General features: G+C 36.2%; 2 protein-coding genes across 4 annotated transcripts; both read left to right on the top strand.

Annotated features, from left to right (window-relative positions):
- The first annotated feature begins 523 nt into the window (after positions 1–523).
- On the top strand, positions 524–2,286 carry LOC120418333 (mitochondrial amidoxime-reducing component 1-like). Its single transcript, XM_039580712.2, has 5 exons — positions 524–961; positions 1,031–1,157; positions 1,210–1,887; positions 1,943–2,017; positions 2,082–2,286. Exons 1-5 carry the CDS (start codon positions 850–852, stop codon positions 2,185–2,187), a joined length of 1,098 nt encoding a protein of 365 aa, XP_039436646.1. The 5' UTR covers positions 524–849; the 3' UTR covers positions 2,188–2,286.
- A 1,099-nt stretch (positions 2,287–3,385) lies between these two features.
- LOC120424263 (vesicle-associated membrane protein 7) lies at positions 3,386–10,581 on the top strand. Of its 3 annotated transcripts, none has more exons than XM_039588429.2 (4): positions 3,386–3,741; positions 5,166–5,391; positions 5,458–5,754; positions 10,148–10,581. In XM_039588429.2, exons 2-4 carry the CDS (start codon positions 5,188–5,190, stop codon positions 10,379–10,381), a joined length of 735 nt encoding a protein of 244 aa, XP_039444363.1. In that variant the 5' UTR covers positions 3,386–3,741; positions 5,166–5,187; the 3' UTR covers positions 10,382–10,581. The 3 variants fall into 3 exon arrangements, with proteins under 3 accessions (XP_039444363.1, XP_039444298.1, XP_039444431.1); XM_039588364.2 differs by having other exon boundaries at positions 3,387–3,741; positions 5,163–5,391; XM_039588497.2 differs by lacking the exon at positions 3,386–3,741 and adding an exon at positions 4,849–5,103 and having other exon boundaries at positions 5,163–5,391.
- Positions 10,582–14,393: the final 3,812 nt, after the last annotated feature.

Here is a 14,393-nt window from a genome sequence, read left to right as displayed (position 1 = left end):
AAAAAATGATTCAATTGTAAAACACCTTTTTTAACAAACATAAAGATTTGCTCTTAAGTTGATTGGATCCTATAATTAAGCTTATGCGGATGGGAGGAATTCTACCTAATGGTGACCAACTTTACGTTAGATCGACGTCGTCGTGCTATCTTGTCGCACCCGCCATTTCGACGTTCCGAGAAAAACGCGTTTCAACAAACAAAAACGAAAGCACGCAATGTAAACAATAACAAACTCGTTTTGTTTGGCTTACCATTGAAGTTGGTTGCTGGAGTCCCGAGTTAAAATTACAAATGTATTGTTTATGGTAGTCTAACTTGAACGTGCGTCAAACGCGTTCTGACCTGAAATCCCTTTGGCCAGTTGTCGCACTTACATCAATGTTCAGGGAGTGACAAGATAGCACGACAAAATTGAAACTACTTTCATATGTAAAGTGACAAAAATGTACGGAGTTTTTTCGGATTTCGTGTAATATCTCAGGATTGAAATCGAATTTTGTGGATCTGTGAAGGTCAAAAGGTGAGGCATTGTGAGCTGCACAAAATGGCGTTCTTAACTCAATTTGGCCCAAAATGCACGTACGACAAATAAGCACGACGGCGACGAGATGCTGATGCAACCTGTGGCTGCTACTATTTGAAATTCAAAATATGAAAATTTAACAATAGTTTCCTAAATTTTTCGGGCCTTAAAATCTCGTGTAAATTCAAAAACATTGTAATGAAAGTAGTTATGCAAAAGCAACAAACAATTCAAATATCGAACGTCATCAATTAATGGCCCTTTGAACTTTACCAGCAACAAAACCAGGGATGAGTTATCAGCAGAAATAAATTCAACAAACGAATGGTTATTTATGAAACATCCGATCAAGCGCCACTACCTTCGCGAGATGCAGTTCACTTTTTGTTAGTTCATCTTTGCACAAAGATCAGTAAAGTTTCCTTCAGAATCAAAAGCAAGTTTATTTGATTTTTTTTTATTTTCTAAATATACCTAACAAACATTTATTCTTTCAAATCTTCAGTGCCACTCGACGAGATTGGAACCAGAAGTTCCGTTCTTCTGGCCACTGGAGTTGGTTTGGCCTCAGCCACCGGTTATGGACTTTACAAATATCTAGCAAACTACTGGGACAATCAACCGCCTCAAAAGTAAGTAATTCCCACAACCTCATATCCAAACTCACGTCAAACTATGCCCCAGATGGCGCCAGGTGGGCGAACTAGCCGATCTCTACATCTACCCGATCAAGTCCTGCGGAGCAATCCGCGTTACCCACATGGATTGCACCATCATTGGCCCAAAGCTCGGTCTGCTGCGAGATCGCATCTTCATGGTGACCAGAACCGACGGGACTTACATCTGCGCCAGAACCTTTCCCAAACTGCTGCTCATTCAGCCCTCGTTTAACGAGCAGTTCGAGCAGATGACCCTGTCCGCCCCGGGAATGCCGGACATAACCGTGCCCGTTAACGATCTGTTCTCCGTGGACCCCGTCAAGGCCTGGGTCTGGGGTCAGCCCGTAACGGCGACCGACTGCAGCGAAGAGCTGGCCCGTTGGATATCGCGATTCGTGCTGAACGAAGAGTCCGGCTTGCGGTTGGTATTCTACCCGTTGGACATTCCGACGAGGCCGGTTCGCGAGAGGCAGCATGTCAAGCTGACGGCCCGGGACACCGGAGCGTTGCACAACTCGACCAGCTTCATGCTGCTGACGGAGGCTTCCGTCGGGGATTTGAACCGGCGGCTGCAGAAGCCCGTTACGGCGCAGCAGTTTAGGCCGAACTTTGTCGTGAAGGGACCGGGCGCGTTCGAGGAGGACGACTGGAAGTGGATCAAGATTGGGGAGACGGTGTACCGGAACGTTAAGCCGTGTAACAGGTGAGGACATCTGATATTTTTTTTTGAAATATGTTTATTTTTGATTAAATTTTAGATGCTCTGTCATCACTGTTGATCCGGAAACGGGAGTTCGAAGCAACGAAAACGAACCAATGAAAACGCTGAAAACGTGAGTTTCAAACATGTGTCTCCAATTATTTTTTTTAACCTTGTGACTTGTTCCCATTCATCAGGTATCGGATGAAGCCGGGCCTAGAAACTCCGGTGATGGGTATGCAGATGGGTATCCGAACGGAAGGGACTGTCCGGCTTGGAGATGCAGTTTACGTTGGATACTGATAGATAATTTAATGTATAATAAAGTGTTAATTGAAAATATAATGCAAAAGAGAATCATTCATACTTATTTCAAAATAAAATACCTTCTTGTTTCTTGTTTCTTGTTTCTAAAGTTTTAAAGTTTTAAAGTTTTAAAGTTTTAAAGTTTTAAAGTTTTAAAGTTTTAAAGTTTTAAAGTTTTAAAGTTTTAAAGTTTTAAAGTTTTAAAGTTTTAAAGTTTTAAAGTTTTAAAGTTTTAAAGTTTTAAAGTTTTAAAGTTTTAAAGTTTTAAAGTTTTAAAGTTTTAAAGTTTTAAAGTTTTAAAGTTTTAAAGTTTTAAAGTTTTAAAGTTTTAAAGTTTTAAAGTTTTAAAGTTTTAAAGTTTTAAAGTTTTAAAGTTTTAAAGTTTTAAAGTTTTAAAGTTTTAAAGTTTTAAAGTTTTAAAGTTTTAAAGTTTTAAAGTTTTAAAGTTTTAAAGTTTTAAAGTTTTAAAGTTTTAAAGTTTTAAAGTTTTAAAGTTTTAAAGTTTTAAAGTTTTAAAGTTTTAAAGTTTTAAAGTTTTAAAGTTTTAAAGTTTTAAAGTTTTAAAGTTTTAAAGTTTTAAAGTTTTAAAGTTTTAAAGTTTTAAAGTTTTAAAGTTTTAAAGTTTTAAAGTTTTAAAGTTTTAAAGTTTTAAAGTTTTAAAGTTTTAAAGTTTTAAAGTTTTAAAGTTTTAAAGTTTTAAAGTTTTAAAGTTTTAAAGTTTTAAAGTTTTAAAGTTTTAAAGTTTTAAAGTTTTAAAGTTTTAAAGTTTTAAAGTTTTAAAGTTTTAAAGTTTTAAAGTTTTAAAGTTTTAAAGTTTTAAAGTTTTAAAGTTTTAAAGTTTTAAAGTTTTAAAGTTTTAAAGTTTTAAAGTTTTAAAGTTTTAAAGTTTTAAAGTTTTGAAGTTTTGAAGTTTTTCTAATTAACCATCCTGTTTGTCAATGTAAACTTTGAAGAAAAAATAATGCTGAGATATATCTCTAAAGATAAAATCTTCACTAATTCTTCAATATCAACCAAGATATCAACTCACACAAGATTGCCATCACTTTCCTTCACCGCTCAGTCCATAGATGGCAGCCATGTTGTTTCCCGCTCGCGCTCCACGATACCGACCAGCGCTAGTGTCAACTTGTTCGGACATGTTTGATGTTTGGAAAGGCAAACGACAGAAGACAGAAATCAACCCAAAGAGGAAGAGAGAGAATAGGTAGATTGGCCCTTGAAGAGAGAAACACTCTTCGGGTGATATAGTCTACGACGTCAAAATAATAAGGGGCTGGCCAAAATCAAAATATTTTGCAAATAAATCTCTGTTTAATGTAGTTTGTTGGAATTTGAAAGGTGAAACAAGTGAAGTGATTAGTGCTGTGCGGTATTGTGGAGCTAAATTAATCGGAAAGGAAGATTTTCAATTCCAAGTAGTGTTTAGTGCAAAATATTGTTTGTAATGGTGCCTCCGTGAACGGAATTCGACCCACTTTTCCGTGTTGTTTTGTTGAATTTTTAATTTTTAAGCGAGTTGGCCGTGTACGGACCACTTATCAACTTTAGGTAAGTATAAGCGATCAGCGAAGCATTACAAGTGGAGGGCAGACGCTACAGACTCGTACAGCACTTTAGTGCGAACTGATGATTCATCCTTGAGCTCATTCACATAAGAGAAAATTGTTGTTTGTTGTTTGGTTTGAAATGTCGTTCTCTTGTACACACTGGTGCTGCACTGAAATTAGTTGGAACAAAGATGCAACTCTGCATCGGTCATCCGTCCCTTGGCTTAGTATGGATAGAATCAATCTAGAACGTTCACAGTTTCGACTCTATTGGAGTAGTTGCAAGTAACGTCCCCCAGAAGCCCCTCATTCGGTGATGTTGATAACAGTTTTTGAAACATGATATGTTTCACTTGATTTGGCTGTGCGCTGTCCAGTAGGATGCCCAATAGACTGGTTCAACATTGTTTGATTAATTCATAAAAATAAACAAAAAAGAGACGAATTGGGATATGAATTGAAGTGGCCAACCACTAAATTTGAGTTCAAAGATTTGTGCCAGTATTTTTAACCTCGCTAAATTTACCCTGAGCGGGGGATCCCCGTTTCTTGCTCTCCTGTAGATTCAGAAATGTTTTGTTGTTTAAACATTCGTGCTCAAACTCAATTCAATGAATCATCTATGCGGTTAATTTTACGCAGTTGGCCTGGCCGTTTAGAAAAGAAGGCTGTTGAAAGTAATAACCCCGACATTCTCCAGGATGCTTCCGAAAGGTTGGCTTCGATTGGGTTAGATTAGATTAGATTGGTTTAGATTATACATAACTTTTGGTATAATGGCATATTGGATTGGTCAGCAAACTATTTAGAATACATTGCATAACGTTTTGAATTTCTTATCAAATTTATTCTATACATTTTTTGATAAGGTCCTATAAACATATGAAACACAATAACTTACAGGACCTTTAAAAAAAACTCTAGAATTATTATTTGTGGACATTATGTTTATTAATTCAAATATGAGAAATTCCTTCATAAAGAGAAAACATCGCTAAATTTGAACCAGTCTAACCGTCTCAAACCTCCAGAACCTCGCCTCACTTTGCCTTGCGATGGCTCGCCACTGAGTCATGTCCTGCGGGTTTACGTTAGCAGCAGCAGTTCATTCCTCACTTGTCTGGCTTCAGCTGCCGTAGCCGCTGGTTTCGCTTTCCCGTCAGCAATCCTTGTTCAGACGACACTTATTACCTTCACCAAACCAGCATAATGTCTTCAAGTCGATTCCGTGACCAAAAAGTCTCTCTCGGAGGCAGATAATGCTCGGCAATTAGCTCGTTGTTTGTCCAGTACAACAAACTCTCTGCCCGAGCAGATAAGAACATATTCTCGCGCGGTGATCTTGAACCTCTTCTCTGCTTGCGTCTGTGACTTGTGCGTTATGAAATTAATCAGACTGATTTGAATTCTTTTGTCTTGCAGTAGCGTTTGAAGGACCGGCCCGAGGATGCCCATCCTGTACAGTGTGATCTGCCGGGGGCCCACCATCCTGGCCAAGTACGCCGAGTGCGTGGGAAACTTTGCCGAAGTGACGGAGCAGATCATTCCGAAGATCAAGCTGGAGGACCACAAGCTGACGTACTCGCACGGAAACTATCTGATTCATTACATTTGCGAAAACAGGATCATCTACATGTGCATCAGTGATGATGTGAGTAAATTTGCGACAAATTTATGTTCGCATGTAAAAAAATTGAATGTCTCCCCCCTCAAACAGGGCTTCGAACGGTCGCGGGCGTTCCTGTTTCTCACGGAAATCAAGAAAAAGTTTATCCAAACGTACGGGCTCACGGTGGCGACGGCCATCGCGTACGCCATGAATACGGAATTTTCGCGGACGTTGGCCCACGAGATGAAGCACTACAGCGAGTCACGGGAGGTGGATGCAATTAGTCAGGTGCACGGCCAGATCGACGAGCTGAAGGATATTATGGTGAAGAACATCGAGAATATCACGAATAGGGGGGAGCGGTTGGAGCTGCTGGTGAACCAGACGGAGAACCTGCGGAATAATGTGAGTGTGATTTGTGGGTTGGAGAGGTGTAGTATTCAGTGATTTACGGAAAACGTGATAGTAGTTGATTAGAATGAGTAGTTAGACAATTAAATGCTAGATTTTACATTGAAGATTATTTCATTAATGTTTTTGTTTTATACTTAAAGAAAGACTCATACAAACGATGATTTATTTCTCAGCTCAACATTTGGAAAGTCATTGTCTTCACAACTGGTTTTTCGTCATGATCTGAAAGAATATGGCTCCCCAAAAACCTATTATTTGTTGGCTAAAAAAATAACTGAGAAAGGAGAAAAACATTTTTAATTGAGGTTTTTGGTGTCTGCACAAGATTTCAATGTATTTATGCACGAAATTAAACCTATTATTTTGTGGCTGAGAAAGCTAAAGATAGAGTATTTTGAAAAAATAGTTCTGCGATTAGTTCTATGGTTTGATTTTGTTTTCTAATCATTCACTCTGTGTTTTTTTAATCAAGAAAATAATAAAACAACTCAGTCTTGTGAAAGTCTTTGTCAATAATTGTTCAATTCTCCTTATGCTTTCTACAAATTGGGTTCTCGGAAGCCTTTATAATCGACTGAATGAAAATCTCTAAAGAGATTTGGAAATTTTCAATGTAAGACGGTGACCAAAATGGTGATGATGAAATGCTAGAAAAGTGTATTTGGTAATGTACAGTCATCCCACATATTCGGAACACCCACAAATTCGGAACATTTTGATGATAATTTGTCAATAGCATGCCAAAAGTAGCTTTTCTGTCGGTCTTACTATTTTTAGAACCTTCATTTGGACATTATCTTGCTATTTCACTAGTAAAAATAGTACTTTTTGAACAAAAAACTTCATTCCAAGACTATTTTGTGCAGAGCAGGAAAACACTGCCTCCAAATGGCATGTTTCATAATTGTGGGATGTCCCACAATTGTGGAACACCTGAATTTAACTGATATTTTCACACAAAAAGTTATCAAACCATGTATAAAACATCACTAAGCTTGAGTTTCATTGGTTTCAGTGTGAGAAGTCATTTTTTGGTAATAAATATATACTCCTGGAGAGATCCAAATTTTGTTTACATTCGTAAGAAAAAAGTGTTCCGAATTTGTGGATTTCAAGGGTCAAAGTAATTCTTCAAAAACTTCATATAAAAGTTAAAATTTGCAGATGTTCGATACAGCATTCGAAAGATCGCAAGAAAAGCTTTCAAATGAAGGTAAAAACGAATCATTAAGTTCAATTATCGATTTGCTATGATTTTTTGAACATTGGCCGATCAGGAAACCGTTCCGAATATGTGGGATGACTGTAACAGGAAGTTAAATTTGACTGAAATGAGTTCACAGGACTCGAATTTGATGTAAAAAATGAAAAAAAATAATTACGGATTTTTTTTGTTCATGATTTGATTATTCAAAGTCCCTAGGATAACTTCAGATAAAGCTTCATCCATAAAGTACGTCACGCTTAAAATTGCCCCCCCCCCACTTCCCCTCTTTGTCACGCTTTTCCTATACTTATAGCACGCAATGTCACTCTGGCTTAACAAGGCCCCTCCTCCCCCCATAGAGCGTGACATACTTTACGGATGACGCAGAATAAAAAAATAGGATAATCGAGGCCTCTTTTTTAAGTTTTGCGCAGAACTCCATTCAATTTATCATAAAACGGCATTTGAAAAGAAAACTTTGGGGGTGACTTGATGTTTCTTCAAAATAATGATTTAAGGAAAGGTTTCTTATTCATCAAAACTAGAGATCCTATATGGAGAGGCGAAATGTCAAATGTTCCAATCGAACTGTCAAATCGGAGTTCCAATCGAGCAACAAGACCATAAAAGAACGTGGTCGGAATCAATTTAAAATAATGGTGGCAAAAAAACGAGATTTACAACAATTACAAACATTATAAATATGTTGTTTATAATAATCTGATTGGTTTTGTTATGTTTGTGCATGTCCGGTACAAGAAACATGCCAGCACCAATGCGTTAAAAAACTATCAAGTTTATATGATATTTTTATCTCGGTCTTAGGCAAGGAACAGAAGCTTTGAAAAATATTTGCATCGGTGTTACAATTTTTTTTAAATAAAACAAAATATTTATTTTTACAGGTTAATAAGTATCTGGAGTTTTTGCCTTCCTCACGTTACTGAGGAAAAGCTATAAAATCACTCGAAAAATGAACTTCTCAATTAGACCTCCTAGACCCACCTTCATGTATACCTATCGACTCAGAATCAAATTCCGCGCAAATGTCTGTGTGTGTGGTGGGATGTTGATCAAAAAATTGTCACTCGATTATCTCGACATTGGCTGAACCGATTTTGTCCGTTTTGGCGTCATTCGATCCGTCTTGGGGTCTGCTATTAAAAATTATGCAGTTTAGTTAAGTACTTCAATAGTTATGCTAAAAAAACGATTTTAATAAAAGTCCGGAAGATTGTTAAAAGGGTGGTTTTTGTAAGAAAACCCGCCATGCCATACATTTTTAGAAAGGTATTTAAAAGACCGTTCCAACGCGTCTAAGACATTGAAGATCTGACAAATCTATCAAAAGTTATAAGCACTTAAGTGTTATTTAAACACTTTTTGGAGGCCGGATCTCAGATATTTTGATGAAAATGCTGTCCAGATCTGTCATGCGACCTATCGTTAGATAGGTATTCAAAAAACCTTTCCAACGCGTCCAAAACATTGAAGATCTGACAACCCTATCAAAAGTTATAAGCACTTCAAAGTTATTTGTGCACTTTTTGGAGGCCGGATCTCAGATATATTGATGGAAACGTTGTCCGGATTTCTCATGCGACCTATCGTAGGATGGGTATTCAAAAGACCTTTCTAACGCGTCCAAAACATTGAAGATCTGATAACCCTATCAGAAGTTATAAGCACTTAAGTGTTATTAACGCACTTTTTGCATTTTGGATAGCACCCCCCTAGTAACATTTTTAAACTTACAGGTTTTATCATGGTTCTGGAAACCCTCATACGGCCTAAATAGGCTTTTATGGCCTACTTAAAACTTAAAATGTTACTTGGGCCTTTAAATGTGAGGAAGGCGCCAACCACCTAAGGGTGGATTAAGTATCGTTTTTTTAAGTCCAATAAACCAAATTTTCAGTTTTTGCTGTTTGGGTGTTTTTTCAATACCCCTGACTCAGAGTGGTTTCAAAAACACCCAAAAAGCAAAAACTGGAAATTTGGTTTGTTGGACCTTTTCAAAAAAAAAAAAAAACTCAAGATATGTTATGTGAAATCACCTTTGAATTCCTATGACAAATTAAAATAGTTTGCTATACACGGTGTTCAAAATAAGTGATCAGAAATGGTTTTAATGGTGTTTTTTTTCCTTTGTACATAACATTGATATAGGGCTTTTTGCAGATGAGAATTTTGGCTCGAGCCTCGATTCGATCTGGCTCGAGAAAAAAAAGCGTAGGATTAAGGTGAAACGGGAAAATAGCTTAAATTACAAAAGATATTTGTGTTGAAATATCTTTTTGGTTATTTTCATTCCTACTGAATCTCCTGATTATTTAAATCCATTTCTGAACTCGACAGATTGTGTTATCTTTCGTGTGCAACACAAATAACTTTTTTTTACTCACGCTATTTTCCTTAAGGGGTTACACATATGTAGAAAATCACAAAAATTCATATTACAGAAAATTTATTAATTCAACTTAAATAGTAGTTTATGCAACAAGTTGCAAAAAGAGGATTTTTTCAGCACGAGTCGTACATTTATCCAACGAGGTTCACCGAGTTGGATAAATACGAAGAGTGCTGAAAAAATCAAGTTTTGCAACGAGTTCCATACAACATTTTTTGCAATTCCAAAAAACACACAGTGAGTGAAATTTTTTGTCAAATTTTCATGTATTTTGTCAATAAATCGTTTAAATCAAAAAAATGTTGAAGAGTGTTACTTTTCGAAACAAGTGCTGAAAAGTTCAACTTTTCAGCACCCATTTGAGTGCTGAAAAGTAGAACTTTTCAGCATTTATTTTGAAAAGTGTTGCTATTCTATTCTGTTATTTTTTGTACAGAAAAGTAGGCTATTTCGTCGTTCAAGAATGACAGGAAAAGTAAGTAGTTTTACGACGGAATTGCAAAAAGATGATTTTTGCAATTCTGTCGTGAAACTACTTACTTTTCCTGTCATTCTTGAACGACGAAATAGCCTACTTTTCTGTACCAAAAATAACAGAATCGAATAGCAACATTTTTCAACATAAATAAATAAATGAAATGGGTGCTGAAAAGTTGACCTTTTCACACTAGTGGTTGGTACTAGCAATAGTGGCAACATCGTTTTTTTCTTCAATTTTGTCAACTGTGATTATCATTTCATTTCCCCCCACATTCTTATTCTTCCAGTCCGTCACGTTCCGCCAGACGTCCCGCAACCTGGCCCGCACCATGTTCTGGCGCAGCGTCCGGATGTACTGCCTGATCGGGGCGATCCTGCTGTTTGTGATCTACATCGTGGTGAGCATGTCCTGCGGCGGTCTGCTCTGGTCCAGCTGCATCCACAGTGGCGGTGCCCCGAAGGTGACTCCGACGCCGGTTCCTCCCCCACCTGCTGCTCCGGCCACCGATCCGGTACTTTAGATTGGAGTCGTTTGTCATGACGATGGGTTCTTCCGACGAGACGGAACTTAGATTTGTGTTGAATGCAATCGGAAAGACTTGATCGAAACTAGGAGCAAATAAAGGCTTTTTTTGTGTGGCAAACTCGAACTTTGCTGGTTTTCCAAAGGGGGTGAATCCTGTTTTGTAACTTCTCTAAATAAATGTTTAGAACGGTGTAACTACTTCAAGGAAAATGTTGAATAAATAAAGGTTCATCGAAGGTGTAAACAGTCTAACTATGAATCCAATTGAAAAATCAAGAACAAAAAGTAACTTACACTTTTAGAGCATGTAAAATAACTAAAAGATGAAAAAACTCTAGTGATATCCGCAATTAGTGCACGTTCTGAAGTTTAAAATTCGAAAAAGATAGCAAAAGTGGCCGGAACCAGCTTCAGATATTTTTTTTAATATTCCCAAACTTGTTCATACATTATCTATACAATAATTTAAGTTATCGTAGCGCTGGTAAATATACGACACGTTATCACATTTAAAACGAAAGAATTTTTAATTCACAAAAAAGAAGTCCCTCTTCAAAACAGACACACTCTCTGACTTTAATTCGCTGCAATCCCCGGATAAATGCAAACAAAAGAGAAGAGTAAGAAGAGCAACAAAGCCGTGGGAAACCGGAAGAAAATAAAGTGAAGAGGGGAGCCCTCTTGAGACGCGACGATGTAAGTTTGTCTGAGTTCTTTCTTTTTCTCTTTCTGTTTTGATGACGATGATTAGATGAAAGGTGCAAAGTTGGGGGTGAAAAAAAAAATAAAATAAATAAATAAATAAACTTAAAACTAAAAACTAAAAACTAAAAACTAAAAACTAAAAACTAAAAACTAAAAACTAAAAACTAAAAACTAAAAACTAAAAACTAAAAACTAAAAACTAAAAACTAAAAACTAAAAACTAAAAACTAAATACTAAAAACTAAAAACTAAAAACTAAAGCATGAGCATGAGCATGAGAGACCACCCATGGTTGTCCTTCTCCGTTGCTGAACAGGACCGTAATATCCTATCAATACAACCGGTCATACGCTTCAACGATCTAATGGTGTTTCCCTTATCAACAGCATGTATGAATGCGCTGAAAAGATAAAACATCAAGATCATCAAAACTAGATCTGGAGCAAATAGGTAACAGTCGTTGGCCACCAACGGCGCCCGCCATGTCAGTTTGTAGATCTCGGGGGATTGGGACGGGAATGTTAGTTAGCACAGGTTGCTACCAAGGGTGGGTTCTATACGATATCCACACCCCCACGTGTGCCGGAAAACTACTTCTACTTGGGATTTTGTTAGTGGGTAAAGGTAATGGCCAGGATTCATCATAGAGGATGATGATGCGACCCAATAATCAATAAATTTTGTTTAATAGTTTGATGGATTATGAATTCTCAAGGCAAACAGTCGGATGATGCGGATGAGACTATTCCCGGTTATTTTTTTTTTTTTATTTATTTATTTATTTTTTTTTTTTTTTCTAGCACACTGTGCGCTGTTGTGAAACGTTGTTGAATCCAGTGCGTTTTAAACTCGTTGATATCGAAGTACATCCGCGCCCGCAGCCTCCGGAAATCGTCTCAGCAGAACACCGAGTGTCCGCTCCGACCGCAGTCATTTTCTGCTGTAAATTGAACCGGTTCACGGTTGTAGCATCTCACGCACACTATTACGACGTTCCGCGGCTCGACATGTCTGTGTGCAACACTTCACCGATCGTCAGCGAAATCAAAACAAACCCGGTAAAGCGCGGTCGATCCGATGACGATTCGGACGATGGAACTCCAAAACCGGTGACCCTGGAAGACCTGATGGATGCTATGACCAAGCAGTTTAAGCTCACCCAAGAGCGAATTGATGCAGTAAATACAACGATCACCGAGAAAATCGAATGTGTGAAGGCTGAGCTCGACGACAAGCTTGATGCTGTTTCGCGCGACTTCGCCAGTTTCAAAGATGAGTGTGCTGCAAGATTCACGGTGAACGAAGGTGCTCTCCAAACGCTGAACGAACAAGTCGACGGAATTAGCCAGGAAATCGGAGGTCTTGAGAAGCGGAACGAGTTGATCGTGAGTGGTGTTCCGTTTTTGCCGGATGAAAATCTTGCTGCGTATTTCAAGGCGATGTGGAAGCATGTTGGCCTCGAAGAAACTCAAATACCACCCGTTGACGTTCGGCGACTCAACACATCCAACTCCAGCGAGAAAAACGGTTTGATAATGCTGCAGTTCGCCCTGAGGAACCACCGGGACGATTTCTACAGTGGATACCTGCAGAAATGTAGTCTGCAGTTATCACACCTGGGAATCGACTCAACACGCCGAGTCTTCGTGAGTGAGAACCTGACGTTTGCGGCGCGCCAAATTAAGCGAGCTGCACTGCGACTGAAGGAGGCTGGCAAATTGTCGTCTGTCTTCACGAAGTTGGGCATCGTTTTCGTGAAACGACGTAAAGATCAACAAGCTGTGGCCATATCAACCGAGAGTCAACTGTCCAGTTTTCTTTAAAAGAACTTGTGATATTCTATCCTGTATTCGACTTTTTTCACAAAAACTGATTTAAATCTGTTATTAACGATAATCTTAATTGTATCTGTGACGTGAACCGTAATGTAAGACAATTTAATGTAATATTCTCTGTAAAATCGAAATGTAGCAAATTAAAAAAGGTTTCCTTTACGCTACAAGAAATAAACAAACAACATAAACAAACAACATAAACAACATATTTGGTGTTGATTTAGAATGAATGATTCAATCTTAGACAGCCGGCTGTGGAAAGATAAAACCAAATAATATTCGAAAAAGCGAAAACGCGAAACCGCCCGGATAGAAAAACAAACGCAATCGGGGGACAACAAAGACGGAAACGGTAACGAAAATCTTGCTTGATGACCGCGACCCGCACCGTTCAACTTCACGAACGCAACTCTAAAAACTAAAAACTAAAAACTAAAAACTAAAAACTAAAAACTAAAAACTAAAAACTAAAAACTAAAAACTAAAAACTAAAAACTAAAAACTAAAAACTAAAAACTAAAAACTAAAAACTAAAAACTAAAAACTAAAAACTAAAAACTAAAAACTAAAAACTAAAAACTAAAAACTAAAAACTAAAAACTAAAAACTAAAAACTAAAAACTAAAAACTAAAAACTAAAAACTAAAAACTAAAAACTAAAAACTAAAAACTAAAAACTAAAAACTAAAAACTAAAACTAAAAACTAAAAACTAAAAACTAAAAACTAAACACTAAAAACTAAAAACTAAAAACTAAAAACTAAAAACTAAAAACTAAAAACTAAAAACTAAAAACTAAAAACTAAAAACTAAAAACTAAAAACTAAAAACTAAAAACTAAAAACTAAAAACTAAAAAACTAAAAACTAAAAACTAAAAACTAAAAACTAAAAACTAAAAACTAAAAACTAAAAACTAAAAACTAAAAACTAAAAACTAAAAACTAAAAACTAAAACCTAAAAACTAAAAACTAAAAACTAAAAACTAAAAACTAAAAACTAAAAACTAAAAACTAAAAACTAAAAACTAAAAACTAAAAACTAAAAACTAAAAACTAAAAACTAAAAACTAAAAACTAAAAACTAAAAACTAAAAACTCAAAAAACAAAAAACTAAAAACTAAAAACTAAAAACTAAAAACTAAAAACTAAAAACTAAAAACTAAAAACTAAAAACTAAAAACTAAAAACTAAAAACTAAAAACTAAAAACTAAAAACTAAAAACTAAAAACTAAAAACTAAAAACTAAAAACTAAAAACTAAAAACTAAAAACTAAAAACTAAAAACTAAAAACTAAAAACTAAAAACTAAAAACTAAAAACTAAAAACTAAAAACTAAACTAAAAACTAAAAACTAAAAACTAAAAACTAAAAACTAAAAACTAAAAACTAAAAACTAAAAACTAAAAACTAAAAACTAAAAACTAAAAACTAAAAACTAAAAACTAAAAACTAAAAACTAAAA

The sequence above is a fragment of the Culex pipiens genome, chromosome 1 (genome assembly GCF_016801865.2).
Source record: "Culex pipiens pallens isolate TS chromosome 1, TS_CPP_V2, whole genome shotgun sequence".
Lineage (NCBI taxonomy): Eukaryota > Metazoa > Arthropoda > Insecta > Diptera > Culicidae > Culex > Culex pipiens.
Note: the sequence above shows the minus strand (reverse complement) of the source record. Positions and strands in the feature narration are given on the sequence as shown.

Coding starts and splice junctions, on each gene's coding strand:
- LOC120424263 (XM_039588429.2), top strand. CDS start 5,188: ATGCCCATCCTGTACAGTGTGATCTGCCGGGGGCCCACCATCCTGGCC. Junction 5,392..5,457: donor ACATGTGCATCAGTGATGAT/GTGAGTAAATTT, acceptor CCCCTCAAACAG/GGCTTCGAACGGTCGCGGGC. Junction 5,755..10,147: donor CGGAGAACCTGCGGAATAAT/GTGAGTGTGATT, acceptor TTATTCTTCCAG/TCCGTCACGTTCCGCCAGAC.
- LOC120418333 (XM_039580712.2), top strand. CDS start 850: ATGGTTATTTATGAAACATCCGATCAAGCGCCACTACCTTCGCGAGAT. Junction 1,158..1,209: donor GACAATCAACCGCCTCAAAA/GTAAGTAATTCC, acceptor ACTATGCCCCAG/ATGGCGCCAGGTGGGCGAAC. Junction 1,888..1,942: donor AACGTTAAGCCGTGTAACAG/GTGAGGACATCT, acceptor ATTAAATTTTAG/ATGCTCTGTCATCACTGTTG.